This window comes from Glandiceps talaboti, chromosome 15 (assembly GCF_964340395.1).
Source record: "Glandiceps talaboti chromosome 15, keGlaTala1.1, whole genome shotgun sequence".
Classification (NCBI taxonomy): Eukaryota; Metazoa; Hemichordata; class Enteropneusta; family Spengelidae; genus Glandiceps; species Glandiceps talaboti.
In genome coordinates, this window is record NC_135563.1 from 4322981 (window position 1) to 4350418 (window position 27438).

Consider the following 27438-nt stretch of genomic DNA (forward strand, 5'->3'; position numbering starts at 1 on the left):
TAATTGTGCTTCAGTAAGTACACTACTGCAAGTACCTTTTAAATATGCAGCAAAAACTACGCCCAAATATATATAAACTCAGCTTGTGCATCTTAAATAGGTTTCTCTTTCCATATAACTGGGCTGTTAAAGTTTTCGTTACTAAAAAATAATACTGCATATATCAAATTTCTCCAAGCTTACTGATCATTTCTTTAAATGTACTTCACCATGCTGATGAACCACATTGACCACTGGGGATAACAGTTATAGACTGGAGCGCTGGATATAGAACAACCTGTACTAGTTGGAAGACTCTCGACCTAAATCACAACCCTGCTAAGGTTACCCATACAAATGCTTTGTACCAAACCCTGAAAAGAAACTGTTTTTACCTTGTAATACCTTGATCCCCCAAATCTTATAATGGAACTTAATAGTTTGAATGAAAGAAAACTGGCAAGTAATACCTGTAGTCATGTTAACCTGGATTAAGCAACAAACTGATCTTTTTAAAATGATAGTGTCAGAGACTGTGAATACTGTAAATTAAGTTACAATGTATTACAATGTATCGTTATTTCTATACAATCGGGTACACAGCTTATTAGTCTTGATTACTGTCAGTAAAACAAAGAATATCAAGTGAACAATACAAGAATCAAAGTACTGGCTGATATAATATATTTGACCATGCACAAGCCAAGTTGCATATGTTTGAACAGAAAACATGGAATCTATACCCTGCTCATTTTACGACAATGTGCATAGACATCATGCTTCTGTGGTGCTTAATATTTCAGACAAAATCAGGGTTATTGCCTCAAATTTCTTTAAAGTTCAGCTTCTGCAGGTATAAACACAGATTTAAGATCTGATATAACAATGTTTCTGATCATGCAGCTGTAAAATAATCATGTTCTGAGAGTTTTGCAACTATTCGTCTGTTGAGTCGTAAAATGAGAGGCTGGGGGGGGGGGGGGGGTGAAGGCAACTTTCTGTACGTTGACACTGAAGCAATCATACAAAGAATCACTTGTATGTATTTGGTCAGTAAAAGTTTCCCATCAACAGTATTCCTGACTGATTTATCAATAAGATGTACAATTTAGCTCAGCTGTCCCCACTTGGTTGGCTTTGAATTCAATTAGTTTCTGATATATCATTCACCAACTAGTATATAGATATATATATATATATATGTGACATACAAAATGACTGCTATGTGGTGGTACAGCTGTTCCTACAATTACAACACTCCATAAAGTGATCTCAATGGCACAGTATTTCACTTGAAATTCATTTGGTAGGTGTCTTTTTCCTCCAACCACAATAACACAGTAGTAAAAGGACTTATTATTAAGATTTTATTTGTATCTCATTGGAGCAAACATTGCAATCAAACCAATAGACCCTATGTTGATGGAGGGTCTATGATCAAACTAGTCACCCTTGTTTCATACTTGTGTAAGGAACTATGAGGGGGCTAATCAATTTTTCTACGTCTCTCAATTTTACAAATACATGGTGTTTTTGATAAGCTGGTTAAATCCATCCAAGTTCACCAGGTTCCCCAAATTATGGTACAAGGTCTGGCAATAACAACTTTTACTAGATGTTCCACCTTCTGTTACCAAGGTTCCAAACCAACATTTATGATACAAGGTAAACAAATCAACCAGATTTACCCCCCTCTGTTCTAAAACTGTAGATTACAAATTAGAGAACTTGTTGTGGAGCTAACACCCTTTGATAATGATGATGACTCCAAAAAGTGAGATACACATGAACAAGTAGTTGAAAGTAGCCACAAAGTAAAAAACAGGAATTTGTTTTTGCCACCTACAGGTTCTTATTTACATTACTGTAAATACAGCAACTTGAATAGGTTTGTGAGTGCTGTCAATCACTTTCTATTCAGCCATCTATCTACTTGGGCTAGTCTCTTCATTTTCATTACTCTTGCCTTGAACAAAACAAAACAAAACAATAATCACCACCAGGGGGTTTCATGACAACATGGTTATGCTCCTTACCTTGGATATATCTGTCTTAATGTCATCTATTGAAGTAAACTTGGGTTTCTGGGAAAAGAAATACAGAAAACAACAACACATTAATCAGAAATTACAACTTGTATGGCATTATAACAGGAAAAGGACTTATAGTGTACTTGACTTGTTAAGCATGAAATGTATCAATTGTTTTGCCTTCATTTATGTACATTTCAAAACAAATTATTTAAAATCTGAACCATTTGGGGTGTTATACTTCCGTTTGTGTTACAATAATAGTTGGTACTTTCTGGTTCATTTCCAGAACACTTAATGCAGCCCAGTGATTTTAAGTTCCTTGTTCATCAACAGCTTAATTAAAACAACGTGGTGAAAGTGATCCCCCTCAGCTAACCAAATATTTTCTTAGTGGCCTAAGTGTTAGGTTTACACTGAATCAGTAAATCAGAAGTACCTGACCAAACATAGAATTATTATAAACCGTCCCATTTCCATCAGAGACAGATTTCACTGACTACTCAGAAGAAACAAAACATGAAATTTTGTTACTGTTTGCATGTTTTTCTTTGTCATCACAGTATATATTTATACAATGCATCTGACTCAATATTGCATCAAATTTTGTCTCCAAGAATCTCAAGAACATACAAAAATTTCTAACCGGGGGAAAAAATAATCCAAACTTGTCGTAATTACATGAATAGTAACTTGTACTCAAGAGTTTATAACTTTGGCTGACACACTAACAGTTGATTTACTTCACAATTACACCAGTTATGTCTTTGGTGTTTTGTGTTTTATTCTACCATAGATCTTGTACACTCCCTGGTCTATGATGCTACAAACAAGCATGGAGGTGTAAGGGAATGCCTTCATGGAAAAACTCAAAATTAATTCAACATTCCAGTAATCAAACAAAGTCTACACATACTGGAGTTTTGGCATTAGGTGTAGGTTTCGCCTTGTCTTTTCCTTTATCAGATTTTGGTGTTGGTTTACTCTGCTCTACTTTTTTTGATGAACCCTTGACTTGTTTTGGTGTTGGCTTGTTTTTCTCTTCTTTCTTGGTTACCGAAGTTTTGACCTTGGCCTTGCTGGCGTCTCCATTCACCTGTTTCTACAAACATAAGCACACCCAAAAGCGACCACAATTGAAGTTAGTTATGTCACATAAAAGAAGCCACTGGGTCACATCACTGATAGCACATGCTGACAGCCTTCACACATTGTTAAAAGTTTCACACCTTATTTCATACTATTTTCACTCTTTCGCCATTCAACAATAACATGCTGAAATTCTAAATAAACAATACACCACTGATGGCGATTGCAGAAAAGTCAAAAAGTATTTCATTGGAGTTTGATTGTGAGGGGAGGTTGAGTGAGAACTGTTTCTTTATCTTCAAATAATGCTGTGAGGTGTGGACAAATCACCAGCTTCATGCTGTGAGTGCGAAGCTACATATTTAATATATTGTGTTGAAGTCACAATATATCCTCACCTAGTTACTATAGTCAGTTCTGAATGAAAGGTACTAGTCACATATTTGTGAATTGAGCTATATATTACAAGCCAATGATTATGCCTCCCATACACTTTTGTCACAGTACCATGGTACCCTACATCTTTTCAAATCTTGTGTACCGGTTGTTTTCTTACGCCCACAAAACATCTGTGGTTTCTAAAAGTATGCCAGTTAGAGACATTTTCCTGGACCCGAGTTATGCCACCTGTCTGATGGACTAACACTTCATATCATTAGCATAATATCAATAGTATAGGAAAGATTCTTCTGTGGGTAATGTCTCAAATATTGTCAATAAAATTTCACTGGAAAGATAAGAGTCCAACAATTCACCACTTTCTTGGAAACTTTACTTCTACACGAGACTCAAGCGTCAAGATTCTTAAAGGCCCAATTTGGATAAGGATTTAGCTGTCAAAAACAAGCGCCTGACAAAGCTGTAGAAAATGACAGTCCAGAACAAAAGAATGATTCCACATATAGTCCCGAGGACTCCACTTGTAAAGTAAATCTAATGTGATGAATGGGATTGAAACATAAGACCTTCAAATGTTTCTATGTACAATATGTACACATCACTCCATGGGGTGACTATTTCCTCAAAGAAAGAGTCCATGAACCATCTGTTTAAAGCCCCCCAGTCTGTAAGTGAGGCTTGATTTTCACCTCAAGTCGATCAAATATACTGATCCAATACAAATTACAACTTTAAACTCACACAAATTGAGTTTATCTATACATTTCACCCAAGTGAAAATATCTATCTACAACCTTGATTACAGCATTTTAGCATAATACTAGTGCCTATGATATTACAAATTTTTTCTCGTGTAATCAGAAAAGTTGAGTACATAGTAGGGACATCCTCGACATTACTTACACGTAGAATAAATTACATTTTTTTGGTTGTTTTTAAGTTATATCTTAATACCAAGTTTGAGTTCAGTCAATTACAAATGATGGTTAAGTGGGCTTCAGTAAGTAAAATATGCAACAAACATACATCCTAAATCATGTATACTCAGCTTGTGCCCCTCCAAAGGAAACAAATCTGAGTAAACATTGTGCACACATACATACTAGAAAACCTAGAATGTACAGTTTTCCTAATTTTTTAACAACCAAAAAATTGTGTCATTTTAATGTCATTTTAAAAACATTTGCTGGGTTTTTATTGCTTCCAGTCATATCATTAACTCACTACAAACACTAGTAGCAGTACAGAATAAGCATTGTTGTGATAAGAAAACAAATGTTTTTTAGAGTCTGGTCACTAGAGGGCGCTATCACCAAAAAAAAATAGGTGCTGATCAATCAAGACCAATTTAATTTTTCATGACAGGCTTAAAAGGGGACTTTGTAAACATTTAATTTGTCACATTACAATCTCACCCTGCTTTGCTCTTAGCTATAATATGGCTGACAATACTAGCATAGGTGTGGTTCAGATTTTGTCTTCTTGATTTCAGTCAATCAGAAATAAATTGAACAGTGGAAACCTAACTAGATGTCTCCTTAGGTAATATTTAGTGGTTGGGATTAATTATTTAAACATTGATTTTACATTGTGTAATTTTATTGCTGGTAAAAGACTATTTTTTGTTTTCATACCCCTGATATCTTATTGCACACACAGGGGGTATCTCATAAAATCAAAATGAAAACATATATGTATTAAACTGATTAACTGTGAATGAATTCTATTGGGTTGACACTAAACAGAATACCGGAAGCTACAAGTAATCAAGTATGTAACAAGCAATGTGCAGATTATGAACCTGCCACTAAGAACCATATATTAAAAGTAATTTGCAAAGAAAATATTTCTAAAGAGACTTGATTTATGTACTATGTACTGCGGGTAAGATGACCCAAAACTATCATCTTGAATGGTGCATTATGGGGAAAAATAGAATTCCAATCCTACACATGTAACAATCACCCTTGTAAACTGTGTGTCATTCTGTGTGTGTAAGGGTGATCATACTTAATTCTTATGTTTCTACTGATTGTATGATGTTGACCACACAAACACGCATCTAAACCAAATTATCGTTCAATTCTGAAATGTTTGAACTTTAAAATGTTATAAGCTTTTATACTCAAGTGAAAATACTTCAATAAAACCACATTCCAGTATGCTGTTAATGTTGATGAATGTCTTCTATAAAACTTCAATTGTCTTCTGGCATTGTTAGAACAGTTGATTGCATAGGAGGAATTTCTTGAACATTTCTTGGCACATATCATAAATTATGTCATCAGATCGTTTATGGGTTATACCTTAATACTAGGTTTGAATTTGAATCAATTGCAAGTGGTGGTTAAGTATGCTTCAGTTGGTACATTAATGCAAGTACCTTTTAAAATATGTGTAAAAACTAATCATAAACATGTATACACTCAGCTTGTACCCCTAGGCTTTACTAAAACAAATGATTTGAAGTTCCATTTTCACTGTCATTTCTAAGTTATTCAGACTTAAAATATGATTATGAAATGAAAGTATCACCAATATATACACATACAATACTTGATTTTTACTTTTTAAATGTTTAACCAACCAACCCATAATTTTTAGGGGCGTTACAATGAGAAACACACAATTAAATATGTGCATCCTAACAACCACTGATCTACTAAGTTACAACCAGTGACAGGCAAGCATTTACAAACAGAACTTGTTAGAAACAGGTTAAGTACAAAACTGAATTGGATTAATAACACTTGGCACAGCATGTTGGGTTTACAGAGACTTGTATTATTACATTTCATGTTTACATTTAATAGGAGAGATAGTCAGGACATAGTCAGATCTCTACTGTGGCTTGATAAATGTTTTATGGTCTCTTTACAGAATGGCTCATACTCACAAGCAATGTCAAGTTCCTCATGTACACATACAGTGGCCATACAGCTGTTCTTATCAAACCATGAAATGTAATACACAGTCTCTGTACTTCCAACATGTTGTGCCAAGTGTTATTAATCCATTTATTTTCCTGTTTAGTAACATGATCTGCTTGTAACTGCTTGCCTGTCACTGGTTGTACCCATCCCCACCCCTTGTCATGGAGCAATCATATCATGCACAATAGACACCACAGCAATTAAAATTCATGCCACAACCCTTTGCATTTGTGAAATTGACTCAATAGTAACTTACACATATGAATGTTGTAGCCTCTTCCTACTCCTACCTCACCTAACACAATTTGGATTGATATATACATGACTGTATAAACCAGAGTTGTGCATACTCAGACATGATAAAGATGGATTTCAAAAGACCTTCTCCATCCTTGAGACTTTTTAATGACAACTATATATTTGTTTAACTTTCATGTTAAATTGGATCACAACTCACCTGAGTGTTTTTCTTTTGTGGTGTTTCTTCCTCCTCTTCATCACTGAAATATAACAAAAATAAAAATAGTAAGTAAAAAATAAAATTATGAATAAATCTTGTACATTGTTTAAATTCAAAGAGAACTTGGAGTTCACAATTGATAGTGTTAAAATATTTCAGATATGATTACACTGGCCAAAAAGAATGTGACCAGATTCACAATATTGCCATAGAGGGCGCTGTTCAATATAATCCTAACGTGTCACATGATTCTAACACTAGTTTATCCAAGAAAATCATTTCCATTTTACTTTATTTCTAAGATATGTGTGGTACAACACAATTTATACATGACTTGGAAATAAAATGCACTTTTGCACATAATACTCCCAAGTGTAATATGACTGGTAATGGAGGCTTTGGTTTACTGAGAGATAGACACAACTATTGTTTGATGGTACATTTCAATTTCCCTCAATAAAGTATCACATGTATTTTATCTTATCTTATCTTATCTTATCTTATCTTATCTTATCGGATCTTATCTATCCTATAGTATCTTATCTTATCTTATCTTAGATTACACAAGTGAGTGATAGGGGTTCCCTCTATTGTGCAAATCTAATCACCATATGATCATAATAGTGTAAACATTGGAAGTCTCAAAACAGTATACAGCAGGTTGATTGAACTAGCTTTCAGAGAGCCACCGTTCTGAGACTATATTTAAAACAAAGATATGTCACCACTGTTGTATCAACATGTGACAATAATTTTAGTTTGTGTCTATCTTGGTAATTATTATATTTAATCTCCCGGTATTCTGAACGAGTTCTACGTCATCGAGGATGAATGATTCCCCTCATGTCGGCCCTATCCCACTAAGCCGATAGGTGAGGTGGGATACGGACATAGGGGAATCATGAGTCCGACATGACATAGCATGAATGAGAAATACCGGGAGATTATTTATCTATTATATAGTTTACATAGACCCATTATTTTTCCTATTATGATGACAATTTTATACTAAAATATCCTTAAACTTATGATGAACGTGCATTAATTTTATGAAGTGATGGGGCTCAGCTGTTCATTCTGTTTTCTGAATATAGTCGCCATTACACCAGCTGCTGTCGCTACTACTACTAATGTATATGTAATATTATACCACAGACTTTCAGGTAGGGAACATTCTGCCAATGACAAGACGTTTGTCAACAGCAGTGGTTAATTCTTTGACAAAATGTAGACACTTTCATTGGAAAAAATGAGTCATACCGATGCCTACACCGGTTATGCATAGAACTTGGCTCAGAGTCATCGGCTAAAAACATTAATAATGATAAGTTAAAACATCAAAAACATTGTGAAATTTTCAAAAACACATTGTCAAAAGTCATTCAAAAATTTGATCGATAGTTGAATTTAACAGACAATAATTTCACTGTGTTGTGCAACTACATATCACAAATGGAGGTTTTTACTATGTTGTAATGTTTATGGCATGTCTACGTACGTTAGTGGCGGTACGAAAGATGATAGATGTGTCCAAAAGAGGTGTATTTGTTCACTGTTATACACAGATGATGATGGTTGATGTTCGGTAATCTACTATATACTGTGATGTCAAAACATAGGAATATGACATGTATGGATTTCACATTACTATACTTTGACGTCACACCCTGGGAATATGAGGGTCTATGTATATAATAAACCAAATAATATTACTCTGGCAAGACAGAAAGCCAGACAATGAAATGTTGCAATATCAGTTAAATATTAGTTACACCACAGGGCTATATTTCAGATGACATAGTTTGAATTGTTTAATACAAGACTCCTCCATTCTCAGATTCAGTTGTAGTACTGGACTTTATATGATTTTTTTCTTTCTTGGTGCTGGGAAATGTTCAGATTGATTTTCTTTCTATGCAGACATATACACACATAAACATAATCTCATACATTTCTACAGGAATCCATTCAGGTTTTGGGATTATGTGACCAGGCTATGTTGCATGCTCCATATCATGTTATTCACTGTTGAACTGCCAGGGCTTTTCTCAACTGTTCACATGCCATGCTATCCTAGGCGCGGCAAACATAGCACATATGTCCCTCCAAGTTCACACTCGTCTTGTTAGTGAGACATGGTTGAGTGGTACAGCCTACCAATTGAGATTGTAGAACACTCACCCTGGGTTTGGGTTGGTCATAGTAACACACACACACCACCCCCCCCCCCCCCATCTCCAGTGGGATTCAAACCCATGACCTTCTAACCGCTAATCCTGAGCACTTACCATAACAACCAGTTTAAATCTCACAAATTAGGTATCCTAAAATTGGGGCTATGACAAATAATGAATTAAAATTGTGATATAAACATCCACCATATCAAATCATCTTACCTGTCTGCGTCTTCCCAATCGTCACTGTCTCCCTCTTCATCATCTTCATCATCATCATCATCTTCATCATCACTATCATCACTGTCTTCTTCATCATACGTGTCATCATCCTCATCATCTTCTTCCATGGCTTCATCATCAAAAAGCTGTAAGGAATAGGTGACCAGAATAAAACCATAAAACCAAGTTTTCATACATGAGGGTGTGTTTGGATAATGATATAACACTACATACATATACAACGCAAAGCCAAATGACTGTTTTTGAACAGAAAATAATATATATACATTTGTTCAAGCATAGTGTTGTATATACTATGGACAGTAGGGCGTAGGTACGTTGTCATGTCAATTTTTAACACTGGAACCAATAAATATAAATGGGAGCATAAAATATATACTTATTCTCAAAGAATAACTACTCCGTTTTGTTTCTGCAGTAGAATTATAGTCGTAATTTATCTATTTTGGATGTGATTTGCGATGTAAACATCGTCGAACTAGTGACGATGCCATTTTGCAATTTTTACTCAGATCTAACTTAGCCACTTACAGAGACAACATTTGAATATCATATGAAGAATTAAGAAGGCCAACTTATCATTTTAACTAAGTTAAGCAATCTGTACACTCTCCTATTTACTTAGTTCATTCTCAGCTTTACGTACTAACTGTAAACAGACTTTATAAGAAACAAAATGAGGACTAGTAGATTTCCAAGCAGGATTAGTGGATTTCAATTTCCCCTTGTCCTGGTCTAGTTGGTTTTGACAAGAATTTTAAATTCCAGACATCTCAGAATTGTTTCACAATGAAAACTGTCAAAAGTCTGACATACAGTGAGTCATGTTGTTAACATCAACAAGTCAACAGTTCTTACCCTTTTCTTCATTTCTTCTGTTAGATCACTATCAGAATCATCTGATTCTTCTTCACTATCATCCTCTTCCTCATCATCATCATCTTCGTCATCTTCTTCTGGAGTTTTACTCAGATCCAACTTAGCCACCTACGGAGACAAAATATGAATATCATAAGAAGAATTAAGAATGCCAAGTTATCATTTTAACTACCTTAGAATCAATCTACGCTGTCTGTCTTAGTTCCTTCTTAGCTTTACGTACTAAAATTGGTCTTACATAAAACAGCCCTTATATTCCTCTCTGTCTCGTCCATATTGTTTCAACCATGCTCTCAATTCCATGATTCAGCAATACCCTTTCCTATTTTAGACAATGAAATTGTCCACAAACTTGTTATCAATGAAACTGTCCTCTATTTGTCAACCATTTCATTTTTAATGAGTCGGTAAACTGTTAACTGTTAAAATTTGCAGTTTACAGATGGTTATGTGACCAATTCTTCAGTTTTTCATAACAATGTGTGCTTAAAGATGGTTTCATGTCTGCGGCACTGAAGCTCTGCATTTCAGCAGTCAAATGGTACAATATCTAGAAACCAACCAGTGGCAACTCATTTAAAATATGTCAATGTACACTGGCAAGATTTCCTGAATTCAAAGCATAATGTCTACGAACAAATCAGGGAGAACTGTGGGGTATTCTACTTACTATGGGGGATTTGTATACCTCATTCACAATTATACATTCAATAACACATTACAAACTTAGTCTCAGTCTAATACTAGTAATAGTGAACAGATCATAACACTTTACAGACATCAGTTAAGTCTCAGTCTAATAGTGAACAGATCATAACACTTTACAGATATCAGTTAAGTCTCAGTCTAATAGTGAAGAGATCATAACACTTTACAGATATCAGTTCAGTCTTAGTCTAATAGTGAACAGATCATAACACTTTACAGACATCAGTTAAGTCTCAGTCTAATAGTGAACAGATCTCAGCACTTTACAGATATCAGTTCAGTCTCAGTCTAATAGTGAACAAATCATAACACTTTACAGATATCAGTTAAGTCTTAGTCTAATAGTGAACAGATCACAGCACTTTACAGATATCAGTTTAGTCTCGGTCTAATAGTGAACAGATCATAACACTTTACAGATATCAGTTAAGTCTTAGTCTAATAGTGAACAGATCACAGCACTTTACAGATATCAGTTAAGTCTCAGTCTAATAGTGAACAGATCATAACACTTTACAGATATCAGTGAAGTCCCAGTCTAATAGTGAACGGATCACAGCACTTTACAGATATCAGTTCAGTCTTGGTCTAATAGTGAACGGATCACAGCACTTTACAGATATCAGTTCAGTCTCAGTCTAATAGTGAACAGATCATAACACTTTACAGATATCAGTGAAGTCCCAGTCTAATAGTGAACAGATCATAACACTTTACAGATATCAGTTCAGTCTCAGTCTAATAGTGAACAGATCATAACACTTTACAGATATCAGTTCAGTCTCAGTCTAATAGTGAACAGATCATAACACTTTACAGATATAAGTTAAGTCTCGGTCTAATAGTGAACAGATCAGAACACTTTACAGATATCAGTTAAGTCTCGGTCTAATAGTGAACAGATCACAGCACTTTACAGATATCAGTTAAGTCTCGGTCTAATAGTGAACAGATCACAGCACTTTACAGATATCAGTGAAGTCTCAGTCTAATAGTGAACAGATCATAGCACTTTACAGATATACGTTAAGTCTCTGTCTAATAGTGAACAGATCATAGCACTTTACAGATATAAGTTAAGTCTCGGTCTAATAGTGAACAGATCATAGCACTTTACAGATATAAGTTAAGTCTCGGTCTAATAGTGAACAGATCATAGCACTTTACAGATATACGTTAAGTCTCGGTCTAATAGTGAACAGATCATAGCACTTTACAGATATAAGTTAAGTCTCAGTCTAATAGTGAACAAATCATAACACTTTACAGATATAAGTTAAGTATCAGTCTAATAGTGAACAGATCATAGCACTTTACAGATATCAGTTCAGTCTCAGTCTAATAGTGAACAGATCATAGCACTTTACAGATATAAGTTAAGTCTCAGTCTAATAGTGAACAGATCATAGCACTTTACAGATATCAGTTAAGTCTCAGTCTAATAGTGAACAGATCATAGCACTTTACAGATATAAGTTAAGTCTCGGTCTAATAGTGAACAGATCACAGCACTTTACAGATATCAGTTAAGTCTCAGTCTAATAGTGAACAGATCATAGCACTTTACAGATATCAGTTAAGTCTCAGTCTAATAGTGAACAGATCATAGCACTTTACAGATATCAGTTCAGTCTCAGTCTAATAGTGAACAGATCATAACACTTTACAGATATCAGTGAAGTCCCAGTCTAATAGTGAACAGATCATAACACTTTACAGATATCAGTTCAGTCTCAGTCTAATAGTGAACAGATCATAACACTTTACAGATATCAGTTCAGTCTCAGTCTAATAGTGAACAGATCATAACACTTTACAGATATAAGTTAAGTCTCGGTCTAATAGTGAACAGATCAGAACACTTTACAGATATCAGTTAAGTCTCGGTCTAATAGTGAACAGATCACAGCACTTTACAGATATCAGTTAAGTCTCGGTCTAATAGTGAACAGATCACAGCACTTTACAGATATCAGTGAAGTCTCGGTCTAATAGTGAACAGATCATAACACTTTACAGATATAAGTTAAGTCTCGGTCTAATAGTGAACAGATCATAACACTTTACAGATATCAGTTAAGTCTCAGTCTAATAGTGAACAGATCACATCACTTCACAGATATCAGTGAAGTCTCGGTCTAATAGTAAACAGATCATAACACTTTACAGATATAAGTTAAGTCTCAGTCTAATAGTGAACAGATCATAGCACTTTACAGATATACGTTAAGTCTCTGTCTAATAGTGAACAGATCATAGCACTTTACAGATATAAGTTAAGTCTCAGTCTAATAGTGAACAGATCATAGCACTTTACAGATATAAGTTAAGTCTCTGTCTAATAGTGAACAGATCATAGCACTTTACAGATATAAGTTAAGTCTCAGTCTAATAGTGAACAGATCATAGCACTTTACAGATATCAGTTAAGTCTCAGTCTAATAGTGAACAGATCATAGCACTTTACAGATATACGTTAAGTCTCTGTCTAATAGTGAACAGATCATAACACTTTACAGATATCAGTTCAGTCTCAGTCTAATAGTGAACTGATCATAACACTTTACAGATATCAGTTCAGTCTTAGTCTAATAGTGAACAGATCATAACACTTTACAGATATCAGTTAAGTCTCAGTCTAATAGTGAACAGATCATAACACTTTACAGATATCAGTTCAGTCTCAGTCTAATAGTGAACAGATCATAACACTTTACAGATATCAGTTAAGTCTTAGTCTAATAGTGAACAGATCATAACACTTTACAGATATCAGTTAAGTCTCAGTCTAATAGTGAACAGATCATAACACTTTACAGATATCAGTTATTTTTACATTTTAAACATCACATTGAGAAAATCATTAAGAAAATTGTGTTGTCTGTAGGGTTATGGGACAAAATAAAATTTCAGTCTGTTGACAGGGAACAATTAAGTATCATGTTTACCTTCTTTGCTTTTTCAACAGGTGTTGCTGCTTGTCGTTTCCTTGATTTGGGCAAATCTGGAGAAGCACCACTTTCCTTCTCCTCTTCCTCCTCCTCCTCGTCCTCATCCTCGTCTTCTTCTTCTTCTTCTTCTTCCTCCTCCTCCTCGTCTTCTGCTTCTTCAAAATAGCTGTCATCAATCCCTCCTAACTCTACTTCTAAAATGTCAATAAAAAAGAATGGATTTAAGTTCATTGCTTGTCTGGTATGGAATGAAGGTGTTTTTGTTGAAACAACCAAGACACATTGCATCAAGTTGTGATCACCACATCAACTCATAAACATCCCTAGGTCTAACCATTTTCCTTGTTTACGTGACACAGAGGGGGGAAAGTCTTTTTTTTCTGCCCTAAAACAAAGAACTGTTTGAGCAGTCACTAGTTACTGGCTAGGATTTTTGTAGCATTACAATAGCACAATTCATTGAGTGACAAACAAGGACTTGGTATATGTTGTTTGATAACGATATCGCTTTTTCAAGTTGGAAAATATAAAGTTGTTTTGAATACAAAGTCCAAAATAAATACCAATAATGGCCACTTTAATGTCTGATCTTTCAGCACATCAGAAGTACACTGAGCCAAACCTACAATTTGCAATGGAAAAAAACTCTATAAACATTTTAATCAATTTGATATCTAACATCCCTAACCCTAGTATCTCAGTTCCATTCATTTTATCTGAATATCAAATGAAAGGACAAATTGGTAGCATTTTGAATTAATATGACACAACACGTACACCTCCATCTGAAACTATACAATTGTGTAAAAGATAACCCATTGTATAAGCTTTGTATCTGTTCTAAGTTGTGTTTGGCGCCCTCTAGAGTTGCAAAGCCTTGCTGAATAAAATACTGACCCATCAGATGTCTGCCTGCTAAATACACTGGTCCTGATCCGGCAGTAAGCTTAAATGTTACAGGTGGACGAAAACTGAGGCTCAAATGACACTGGAGAAAATGAAAAAAAATAAGTATAATTAGTACATCAAACATGGCTTTACAATAAATCATGTGATCCATTCATTTCGGGTCTGACTATGATTCTGCAAACAGCTGGGCTTTTGTACACTAATCAGTATCTAGTAGTGGTGTGCCGTCCTGCTGCCAATCCCAGACTTCATGTAACGTAAAAAGTGAATACCTCAATTTAGGCAATACAGGAATTTCAGGACATTTCAACATGGGGAGAAATAAAACAAAAACATCTCAGAGAGTGTTAAAGCTGGATATAAAACAACTGTGCACCCATCAGAACTAAAAATTAGATGAAACACAATAAAAAATAGTGTGAGTGACTCTTCACCTGACAAACCAACCTTTAATCCTTATTTTAGACTAAACAGCTAAAACAAAACATCCCAGAAGGTGGCACATATACTATCCAATTACAAGAAGTAACCCTCCTCCCTACCCCACCCCATCCAGTAGCTCATAGACATGAAAAGTCACTTTCTGACATTGCTGAATATATCATGTAAAGAGTATGTGCAGCTGGGATCTGTTTTCATACAATGTACAAAATCACAGTTTGGAATATGACTTTCATTATTTGAATATGATACAAATGTACTCAGATTTCAGAATTCACAAGATGGTTTGTCGCCCTCAGTAGCTTGATTGGGGAGATTCTGATTTAAACATAGACACCAACTTACCTGATTCTCTTTGCCAAGTTCAAGTGACAACACTGGCTGCTTGATTAGTGTGTCTTTGTAACCTTTGGTTGTAACTTCCACTATGTTTCTTTGACCTTTCACTGCCTTACCACCAAGTACTGCCTATCAAAGAAAACAAGGTATAGCAAATAGACGTAAGTAAACTGGATTACAAATGTACCAGACATATATTCAATAATTATATTCTTTTATTTTGAATTTTACTTGTGGTGTGCATTTTTCCATTTATACCGTTAAACTAAGTTCCTTTTAAAGTTTAATTCTGATATGACAAGCACAACCAACAACTACATAACTTGTAAGAGCGATTTCAGGTAATGATTACTACAATGCTAGGTTTTGTCAAATTGTGTTTGCGAGTTGTTATTGCTAGGCAACAAGCTATTAGAATTGAACTTCATACAGTGTTACCAATCTAATGAATATATTCAAGGAAACCTATACCTGAGGGAGTAGGAGGGGAATTAGTGGGTAGCTCTGGTTGGAGTGTGGGACCAATGAAAACCCCAGGTGGAGGGATTTGGTCTATTCTGTCTAAAATGGGGTCTGTTTTTTTCAAGCTGAAGTGTAAAACAGCGACAGTTCACTTTGCATTATTTTCGATTTTGCTTAGTCTAAAATGTGGTCCATTGTCCTTTACCAAATCATACCTGCCATTAATTGCCCCAAAATGTTGCCTCCTAAGGAAAATGTATTTTGGTCTAAACTTTCAGCTTTCAAAAACCGGTAAGTGTAATGGTCTAAAATGGGGTATTGATTTTTGGAAAAATTGAGTCTAAAATGGGGCCTGGGGTTTCCAGCACCCTACCAGAGCTGACCACTGGTACCGCCCCAGGAGAGGATCCCAGATGTGCACATTTGACTTGACAACCACGACACTTTACTGGGCGAAGCAGGACAATATGAAAAGCAAATCAGTACAAGAGAACAGATCAATACAAAATATACCTTGGGATTACACATGATGCTTGACAAAAACCACAAAAGTTTGAGTGTCAAACTCTTAATTGTTTGTAAACATCATAACACACATGTAAATCAAAGATATGTAACACACCACTGCAAAAGTTTTAGGTTCTAAATAATCCATTATCCATTCTTTATCTTTAACCTGTCCTTGGCCAAATAACCCTAAGTAGCTTGAAAGTTAAATACAATTTGACTCTAGTTAACTAATAATCTACTTTTCTGAATACTACTCTGGCAACCTGAAATCTTGGTTTACACTATAGTTGTGACATATTGATATATGGTATTGAATAGACACTGGTTTAATTGTACTCACAGTAGGGTGACATTTCCAATGACTTCAGTGGTCTTGCAGTGTACATTTTTGAGAATTTCCAATGTTTACACTATCTTGATTACAGGGTGAGTATATATCTGAGCAATAGAGGCCCTGCTAATACTCACTTGTATAATCTACTACAATGAACAACATTTAGCTTTCATTTGAGTAGATCTTCGCAAACCAAAACCTTAGTTGCCAAAGTAGTATTTACCCTTGGTTTAATATTGTATTACCTATATAGTACCTGATTACACATTAATGATAGGTCTACCACATTAGTTCTGTCTACTAAACTAGTGTGATAAGATTTAATTCCCTTGCTAAGCAGTAAGGTTAAATTCTGTTCTAAGTTACAATTTATAGCCTCACTTGCTTGACTGTACTTCTGAACTTTGATTCTGATTGCCAAGTGACAATGGTCAGAATTGATCAGTAGAACTACAGTCCTGTAAGCAGCATATGATGCTGTACGATCAGCTGATGCAAGGCAGATAATAGTGTACTCCTACTACTAGTCCTGTTTGCAGATAGATTAAATTGGGACTCAATTCTGACACTGTCCCTTTTCTTCTTTCATCTGTTTAGTCACAATGCCAGAAGCAAGTTCCATAATCCGTCTGCCAGCAGGACTAATAATTTACCTGTTGAACCTCCAACAACTGCCGAAGATCATCATCAGCAGATTCACTTTCTGGAGACCATTTTACTATGGTCTTACCCTCGCGAAGTTCAGCACCTGTAGGTAAAAAATATCAAAACCTTCTGATTACTATACTCATCAATTTCAAAGGGTTGTATTCACGATTTCTGCACCTTATTTTTGTATGCTTTACTCATGTTACTCGACACTGTGCTTGTTAATGTTAGGTTGGTTGTTTAAGATTGTATTCATGTAAATGACTCAATTGGCTGTGTTAATAGGGTGATTGTAATGAAGAGCCGTCCGATTTCACACCAATTCAGTGATTTTAGAGAATATTAAATAATGAAGAAAGGTGAGGAAACTTAATGATACATCGCTTTACAGAACAATCAGTACTACTAATTGATTCACACGTGGTGCTGTATGCTTTAAAACTAACGGTTAACGGTTAACAGGCCAGAACAGCATTTTATACGACGTCTCGACTTAAATGAGATCAACAACTATACTACTAAACTGTTTGGGATATTGCCCATTCACTACTCACCCCAAAAATATTCATTTGCTTCCATTCTGTCTGAAAACTAGTTTCTAGTTACTTCTAAAATTTACGTCTTCTGAATTAGTACAGCTCCCCTACACGTGTTTTGAAGCAGTTGGGCCACTGAGCATGCGCATAATGGTTGTGAAATCGCAGCACCAATCTTAGCTTGCGACTTCTGCAGTCGATTTTTTGTCTCTAATCTTCGAAGTATATTTCTTGAATCCTATTTATTTCTAGCTCTATTTCATCTTGAAATAACCTTGCATAACTTTCACAAAATTGTAATTTACTATCTGAAATAATTTCTGTGATTGGTGCGGATGTGAAAGGTCAGGGGTCAAGGGAGGTCATCATAACAAAGCCGTAGCGCGGAAGGTTGACGTGTCCTTTCGTGGTAGTTACAGCTCATATCTAACCATTTATGCTGTTATTTCTTTAAATAGAACGCAGTTCATTTCAGAGAGGGGAGAAGATCGTTTCGTCTAGTCAAAACTACGACAAGAAATTTTGAAAGTGTGCATTTTGTGTCAGGTCCGACGTGTACAACTTGAATATTCCAATCAATTTTCAACCTTTCGTCAAGTTTCGATTTATGAAAGCTGTTTTGAATTTTAACTCAAATACCGTAGAATCATGAACGCACGACAATGCCTTTGGGTATTTCTATCCATATTCTGTATTATCTATGGCATCACGAAAGTTATAAGCCACGAAGCAAATTTGGCGGGCCAGCAGAAAAAACTCGATGACGAAGAAATTGACAAGTGGCGTGCGAAACAGACTGCCGTCGTAGCAGTTGAAACTGATGATGACGAAGAGGGGGATGGGTACGTTACTCTGGCCGATGGCGAGGATGAAGAACTAGAAGTATTCTACCCAACGAAGGATTGGCAGACAATTAAACCAGGTAAAGAACAAGTGATCATTATTTTTGCACTTCAAGTCAATCTCAAATAAATGTCAGATACTAGATGTAGACCAGAAGCTAAAATGACTTGGACACGTGTAATAACAACGTTCACCTATTGAAGGAGACACAACGTACAAATCTTTGTGCGAGGTATTGCCTGTCCATAACCGAACTCCCTAGCTTGAATAAAAATGTTTATCTATTGTAAAGTAGGTCTATTCTCCATTCTTGTTCAACCTGTGTAGACCTTACTCTGGTTCAACTGATATCGACCAATGAAATGATTACACGAAGTTTAATCTCTTCAACTATAAAGTTATCAAGGATAAAAACTCACTTACTGAAATATGACAGTGTATATATTAATAGCAGAAATGATAATTGCATTCCTGAGCTTCAATGATCAAATGGCCACATTCAACCTAGTAACATCAACAGAAATTAGATATTGCTTAAAGCACCATCTGTCCAATTTATTTTTAGTGTCAGTAATAAACCACAATGGGTGAGAAGTACAACTAGATCTTTACAGTAAATCTTGAGATAGGTCATTTGAATTTCATGCTTACTGTTTATAGTATAGATTTCTTTGTGCCTACCCATCATAATTTAAATTTACAGTATTATTGACCAGAGATTATACTTATTTCTCAGTTCAAGTTTATGTTTCTTGGTTGAATGTGGCTCTCCAAATATGTCTGATGATTGACACTGCATGAACATGATTACTGTATAATAGTTGAACACTTTTGTGTTTTAGGACAAGCTATACCAGCTGGTTTACATGTCAGGATTAATCTAGAAACTGGACTGAAGGAAGCCAAATTAATGGATGAAGAGGATAAGGAGAATGATGATGGAATGAAATATTGGAAAGAAGGGGAAAGGATGGGAGTGGTGAACACTGACAAGAAGTCATTCAGCAAGGAAGAACTGAAAGATGCCTTGAAACTTTTCAAAGCAAAACAAGATGATGTTAAGCATGAAATTGAGGTATGGTGTAACACTGTTCTACTTTTTAGACATCACTTCGTTTTGATGCAAGTCACACTGGTACTTAGGCATAATAGGTAAACAGGTTGATATAGAATGGTGAAAGCTCATCTGTGCAAATGTTCGGTCTGTGTTTATAAATCGTAAGAGACTACTTCACCCGTACAAATAGAAGCAGGAAAGAGGTACACTAAAGGCACCCTCAATTTTATACCAAAGTGGTTGTGCCTTGATTTAATTTCAGTTTGCACCAAGGAATACTAGTAGCTCACCAAACTGATCAGAAACACCGATGAAGCCATGGTGTCGATTTGGTGAGCTACTATGTACTATACTATTTCAAAGTGAAGTTAGAATTATGAACACAGTTTGATATAATTTGAATACACACACAAAGAATTAAACTGTCGAGTAAAACAAGCCATCTAGTGGTCTAAACTTGCCAGAAAACAATCTCTAATGCCATTGACATTGACATTATACTAGATCAGTTGAATTGTTGTTTATGTAGTTTGTAAACTGATGAAGTAAAAAACACCAATGACTGTTACAGTGTGCCACTTTAAGTAAGATTCAAAACCAGTTGAAAAACAGATACCTTGACATCAAAATGTTTTAGTTTTCTGTTAATTAAAAACCACAAAGTAGGATCTAATTTCACTTACAATTAAAATCAACAGAACTACAACAAAATGTCATCTAGTTTGATGAAAATCTTACTAAACAGTGATATGACCGAACCCCCATGATGCACTAGTGCAAGTGTGGCATACTTGGGGTAATTGCAGTGAGTGCTTGCAGTGTCCTCTACAGCCTGTTATTATTAAATATGTTTATCGGCAACAGCAAATTTCTGTAAAAATTACACTGTGTGATCACACACTTTTGTGTTCAACGAAAGATCGGATCCTCATTTGCATATCATTTGCATACATGTATGCAATAACATTTCCAGTATTGCACTGCAATGCAAATACCACTAGTATGTGTGCATGCACTAGTGTAAGTAATCTCTGGTATATATGTAATAATACATTGTATAGTCTGGCGCAACAAAAAGCTGATTAACAGTGTTACATTGTATTGTGTGGCTCAACAAAATGCTGATTAACAGAGCATTTTTGTTGCATGCAAAATGATAAAATGTGGCAGTGTTAGTAAGATTTTTGTTAAAGGTTTCATGATTTTAATGGTATTGTGGGGCAGACTTAGCTCTGTTGTAGCCATATGAAACTGATAGCATCATCATGTGTACCAATAACAAGCGGAATCCATTTTGATTTATTCTGTGTTGTAACAGGGCCATGAAGAGGAGATCAAAAAACAATTCCGTTCATATGATGATTTGAAGAAAGACTTTGAAGATATGAATATTAACATTGAAACCGATGCTGAAATCATTGTTAAGTTATTGGATAAATATAAAAATGATGGAGCTACAATTGAAGACAGACAAACTGCTTTACAGGACTTAGAATATTATGCTCACCAGGTTTGTAGTATAATTTCTTGTCTTCTCTCTTTATGTTCAGTACTCTTTGTAGGCAATTCTTGTAGCACCATATATAACAGGTGCAGAGAATGAAGAAATACTCTGAATTCATTTTTTTTTAAAAACCCACCAAAACAGTTAAAGGAGCACAAACTGAGTTGATACATTTTGGAGTCAAATATTGCTGCATCTTTAAAAGGCACTTTTAGTGTTATACATACTGCAAAGTATATGCAACCATCACTTACAACTGACTGAACACAAACCTGGTATCAAAATATCTTCTATACATGGGCAGATGACATAATTTTTATTTTAAAAATGTCGCAGAAATCCCCTGCTATGCAATCGACTGGACTAACAAATGTTAAGATGACAATTGTAATGTTATAGAATGTATGCATTGACATCAACAGTATACAATGTACGTGTACTAGTAGAGTTAAACTGAGATTTTGTGTAAGTATTTTCACTTGAGTAAAAATTTTATAAACTCAGTTTGTGCCACTTTAATAAACTGTGTTGATGCAATTTTTAGTTAAACATGTATCATCAATTAAATGTGAAAGTGAAAACTGTTGTAATGTGCCAATTGAACACTTCACGATTTGCCCTCCTTCTTGATCCACATGCAATCTACCCAGAAATATGTATCTGTTTCCCCATTCTCCTATATCAGCATACTCCTCACTGCCCCTTGCCACCCGATCTTTCAGTTTCATCTTCTCTTCCAAAAAGATATTGATAGTTGCGATATGTCATAAAAGACATCAACAAACCACTCAGGTTATTATATTTTTATATCAAATTCCACTGATATAAATTTAATAACACTCATTGCAAATACCTTTCCCTTGTCCCCTTACCTACTAGCTGATATCCAAATATTGCCACTGAAATACCAGATGTTTTCCCCTCCCACTGACCAGTACAAAAAAATTCCCTCCCACTGAAAAATCATGTATGAACAGCTTTTTGCACAAACACCTTCATTGGCTGCACCTAATATAATTAAGTTAATTTGAATACTTATGGAAACTATGATGTGTATAATGTACATGTGCCTGTGTTTGGTTGTAGGTGTCAAATATATATACTGTTTTGTGTTTCTATGTCCCAGGACCCTGATAAAGCATATAGTACATCAGTATGGTCAGAACATATAAAGCCAACTATCAAATGCATTATAATTGAAATTGTTAGAATTTGCTGTACTTGTGTTAATTTGATCTTTCAGATTGACAATGCCCGTGATTTGGTTTCACTTGGTGGTTTAGATCTGATAATTAAAGGACTCAATGACACAGTAGATGTCATACGCCAGGAATCAGCATTTGTCCTTGGATCAGCTGTACAAAGGTAACTTGTATTTAGATATGGTATTCAATATTCTCTTCATTCAGCCAAGGGAAATAGGAGTAACCTAAGGGGCCTTGCTAGGTCACAAGTCTTTTCCGACTGGACAGAGAAAAACATTTGGGAAGGATATAAAAGGATAAATGTCAGGGAAGTAATGATAATTTAGAATATTTGGACTCATATTTTCAGGACTGCAAATTCAAAGCAATTACGTTGACATGAGTTGTCATGACTTAGAACGGTCAGGGTATAAACACCCATATTTTTTTGTCTGAACCCATTCAACCTGGCTTGTGTGTCTCGGGTATAAATTCAAAGATGTGATATGTATCTACTCATCTTGTAAGTAACTCGCTCTATGTGCTCTGTGGTATACAAAATGTGTATGTCGTGAAAAATGTGATAAACTTGACTTTTCCACCAACGTTGATGGTAATAGGAGCAACATTTGCATAAAACCTCTTCCAGACTCTACAATTATGAAGTTTGTATAAATTGTGTGAGTCGGTGCTAAACATAGCTAAGGCTGTAAGGTACACTGTGTAGGGCGCCCTCACACTTCAGCCAACACCTTTCACTTTGTTAGTGATAGCCAATAGCATGGTGCTAACATTGTATCTTTCTGACTATCATAAAACAATGTCTTTACATATAATAGTAGGATATATAATGGTTGTCAACCAATACCACTTAGCTTCTCTGAAAATGATTCTTTAACATGATTCTCTGAAATTATGAGTGTTCCTGTAACTCCATACATACAACTCTTCCGTTCACTATGTAAACACAAGTAATTCTTATTGAATAATGCACATTTTTGACCCAAAATCAAATTTGGGAATTGAGATATCTTCACCAAATGTACAGTGCCCTATACTACCCTAGTGTTAAAGCAATAGGAAACCAAAGTACTTGAGGAAATTCTGTGCTGTTTGGAAGGGTGAAAATGAACATCACGGTCACCCTTCTTACATATAGATTTAGTTAAGTCTTAATCTGATGCTGGGTGGGACTGACCCAAGACTTGTGAGAAGCACACAAGATAACCACACTGCTACCGACTTACCGTAGTACAGTAGCAATCAATAGTGCCAAGAGTGGTATGACTGCACATAAAGTGGTATTTATGTGGTATTGTCAAAAAGTGTGTACAGGGGGTGGGGGTGGGGGTGGGGGGGTGCGAAGTATTTTTTTTGGTGCTAAAAAAGTTGAAACTTCATCAGCATGGATTGCAATGTTTTGTAAAAGCAATAACAACTCTGTATGTTCATTTATAGCAATCCAACTGTTCAAGTAGAAGCTGTAGAAAGAGGTGCCATACAACTGTTACTACGTTTAATGTCTGGCAATCAACCTATAGTCGTCAAAAAGAAAGTCCTATATGCGATATCCTCACTCATTAGACAGTTCCCGTTTGCACAGAAGAGATTTTTGGAGCTTGGAGGACTAAGTTCATTATCATCACTATTCAGAGAAACCGATTCAAATGTTTTACCTTTGAAAGTAAAAGCTACCACATTACTTCATGATTTACTTGTTGAACAGGTGAGAAACCATGCATGTATATTCCATGTTTAGTATTTCAAAACTCCCTGTTATCCTACAGACATTGGGTATTTTATTCATGTTTGGATTCATTATCAATCTTTGTTATTAAAAAAAAAAGTTGCTGTTTTTTGGATATGTATTTTAGTAACTTATGAAAATACTACATAATACACAGAAAGAAGAGACAAAAGGATAAAAACAAGAAACAATAGTCTAAGGATGCAATAGCAGATTTATTTACATGAAAAGGGTTTATATCTTTTCAGGAAGCATATTTAAATTATGGCAGGGTTAAGCACAATTGGATTAAAAACCGATGTAGTGTACACGCCACAATTTCCTTTTTGGCTGTTACATTTGCTGTCGTTTGTTTGTTTGTGAACACCCGTTACATAAATCTGACACAATACCATAGGTTTTCCCAAACCCAATCTCATACTTACAAGTAGCCAACCAGAATCCGTCTTACAATATAGTACACTCAACGTTCAAAATTGAAAGAAAGCGAACCACCAAACAATAACAACAACATGGTTTTCTGCGCTCTGTGCTCATGCTCTTTTTGAACAGAGCGCTCTGAAGTACTGCATTCATATGTTTCAGCATAGTATGCGTTCTCATTTGTTGAGTGAATTCACTCAGTGCGCTCGTGTGGTTTGGGAATTTGGTAATGTGTCAGAAGTATGTAACGAGTGCTCAAAAGAACAAACGACAATAAACAACCAAAAAGAAATCACGCCATGTACACTACATCAGATTTTAATCAGACTGGGTTAAGCAGTAAGACAAGTTCAGTCAAATATCAGTATACAGAGACAAGACTGACTTCAGGGTAAAAGTCTAACTTTGAAGTTGTCAGTTTTCCTTATCATGTATCAAACTTGCTTCTATTAAAACACTGATACAAAGTGATTTATTGACCTGAGATATGTAAATGTAGTTAGTTTAAATGCTAACTAGTTTTGATTGTGCAGCCTTAGTTATTTCTAGTTTCTCATCCTAACGTTATAATTTTGTTAAAAAGTGAATAAAAGTATGTGTACATGTTAGTGATACATTTAACTGATAACCATACCCCCTGTATTTTAACAGTCTGAATGACTTAGAAATGACAATTAAAGTCAGAAGGAAACTTTGAATCTGTTTTATTAGAGTTCCCATATTTCAGCAATAAACGATAAGTTTTGCTAAGATGCATGCGCGTGGCTGCCATCTTACCATCAGTGACATTGTGATTAGTTTCAAATTCTGACATAGAGGGCATCAATTTTTAAAATTATTCCACCAGATTGAAGAGATATACCAGGGGTAGGGTTGGTTGAGTTATGAGAAATGCAGAATTAACTAAGGCTTCCCTAATGGACATAAAAATCAATTGATATGATAAACACATTATAATGTATTCTATACCATGTATGTTATTATATGGTATCATCAAATCATAAATCTAAGAACTAATGTTGTCTGACATTTTTTCATAGAAAACCTTTGAGAATACAGACATAACAGATGATGTTACTAAAGAAAGACAAAGACAGTATCATATGTAAGTACATATACTTTATTAGGTGTGTGTGTGTGTGTGTGTGTGTGTGTGTGTGTGTGTGTGTGTGTGTGTGTGTGTGTGTGTGTGTGTGTGTGTGTGAACAACTTATTGTAAAAACCACCTGGCTAATTGTTTTGGTATTTGTTGGGATGTCAGTTTGGATGTTTAATAGGATTGAAATCGAAATGATTACACCATAAATATGTTATTTTTGATGTAAAAGTTAAACTGTAAAACTATGTGGGTGCTGGTGCGAAATTTGACAAGGATGGTGTTTTGAAAACTTGCAGTCAAAAGTTATCATCACTAGAGGGCACACTTCATTGAGAAACATTACACATTTTGTACTTTCATGACAGGATCCCTCTCCTACCAGCCATGATAGAGCAGGGCTGGTGTCAACTTATACCAACACTTTTATTGGTTCCTGAACATGACCACAGGGAGAAAGTTCTCCATGCTATGAAGATCATGCTGGATCCATGTACAGAGTATTATAAACAGTTATCTTTAGAAGACACATTACATTCACTTCATAAAGAATATGAAGATTTCGCTTTAGAAGAAGCTCAAGAAAATGATGGTGATTTGTATTTCACTGGACTCAAAAATCTAATTGGTGAAATCCTTGATAGTTTGCATACTAGACACACAGAACTTTAACCCTTGTATTAATGTCAGTTTCTAAATTTGAATTTTGCAGTGCCAATAGAAATATCTCAGGAAGTTAGGAATACAACCTGAGTGTGTCAGCTTTTTTACTTCAATGCTTACATCAGTCTATGATTTTACTAAGTCTTAGACTAGTATAATATGATGCATTACTTCTATAACATTACAACTATCTTCTGTACTATTGTTGGTATAGTATTAGTCATTGAATTTGTTTGTATTCCTGAATACTCAGTTTGAGTTCTAGCGATAACAAATGATGGTTGAAAATATTGCTATCAAAGATGTATTAACTCACCCTATGTTCTCCATGACAGGGAAACTGTACATTGTGAATTCACTATGTGTAATAAAACTTCTGATGTTAAACATGATAAAATGCGTTGGTTTCATTCACTTTCACTTATCAGTATAGAGCTGGCATTGATCAGAACTTAGTTTAAAGTGACCTACTACAGGCATTGCTTGGCAATTTCCATTAAAACATAGTGTCAACTATTCCTGTTGTTATTGTTATTGTTGTTGTTGTTGTTGTTGTTGTTGTTGTTGTTGTTGTTGTACAACAATACAAGCAGTTGATAATATATGTTGAATGGAAGTTCTGTAGCAAAGCTCCAATGTCACTTCTGCCTAAGTTCAGATTGATGATAGTTTCATACTGCAAAGTTAAAGTGACTTCAATGAAACTAATTTGCAAGGTATCCTTTCCCTTAAATCAGTCGTCAACACAGTAATGTTGGTGTCTTTTTTATAAATTTTGAACAGTCCTAAATTAATTGATATGTATGGATAATGAGTACATAGGATAAGTGTGTTGACTCCTAATTAAGAGCTTATTTCCTTTAGATAAATAGTCATGAATATTCAGTGTGCATCTAA

The 27438-nt window shown here is 35.2% G+C and overlaps 2 protein-coding genes across 2 annotated transcripts in view; one reads left to right on the forward strand and one right to left on the reverse strand.

Moving 5' to 3' along the window:
* The window catches only part of LOC144446850 (uncharacterized), a 30225-nt gene extending 12072 nt beyond the window's left edge, over positions 1 to 18153 (reverse strand). The window contains exons 1-10 of the mRNA XM_078136691.1: positions 18043 to 18153; positions 17494 to 17588; positions 15541 to 15663; positions 14743 to 14833; positions 13843 to 14039; positions 10166 to 10294; positions 9287 to 9432; positions 6888 to 6930; positions 2926 to 3111; positions 2016 to 2063 (exon numbers count right to left, since the gene is read on the reverse strand). Of these exons, the coding sequence (XP_077992817.1) occupies positions 2016 to 2063; positions 2926 to 3111; positions 6888 to 6930; positions 9287 to 9432; positions 10166 to 10294; positions 13843 to 14039; positions 14743 to 14833; positions 15541 to 15663; positions 17494 to 17588; positions 18043 to 18067 (1083 nt within the window). The 5' untranslated portion in view covers positions 18068 to 18153. The remainder of the gene's footprint in view (positions 1 to 2015; positions 2064 to 2925; positions 3112 to 6887; positions 6931 to 9286; positions 9433 to 10165; positions 10295 to 13842; positions 14040 to 14742; positions 14834 to 15540; positions 15664 to 17493; positions 17589 to 18042) is intronic.
* A 296-nt stretch (positions 18154 to 18449) lies between these two features.
* LOC144446676 (nucleotide exchange factor SIL1-like) lies at positions 18450 to 27074 on the forward strand. Its single transcript, XM_078136495.1, has 7 exons — positions 18450 to 18946; positions 19710 to 19942; positions 21243 to 21434; positions 22672 to 22793; positions 24071 to 24338; positions 25823 to 25887; positions 26247 to 27074. The coding sequence occupies exons 1-7, from the start codon at positions 18673 to 18675 to the stop codon at positions 26548 to 26550; spliced, it is 1458 nt and encodes a 485-aa protein (XP_077992621.1). The 5' UTR covers positions 18450 to 18672; the 3' UTR covers positions 26551 to 27074.
* Positions 27075 to 27438: the final 364 nt, after the last annotated feature.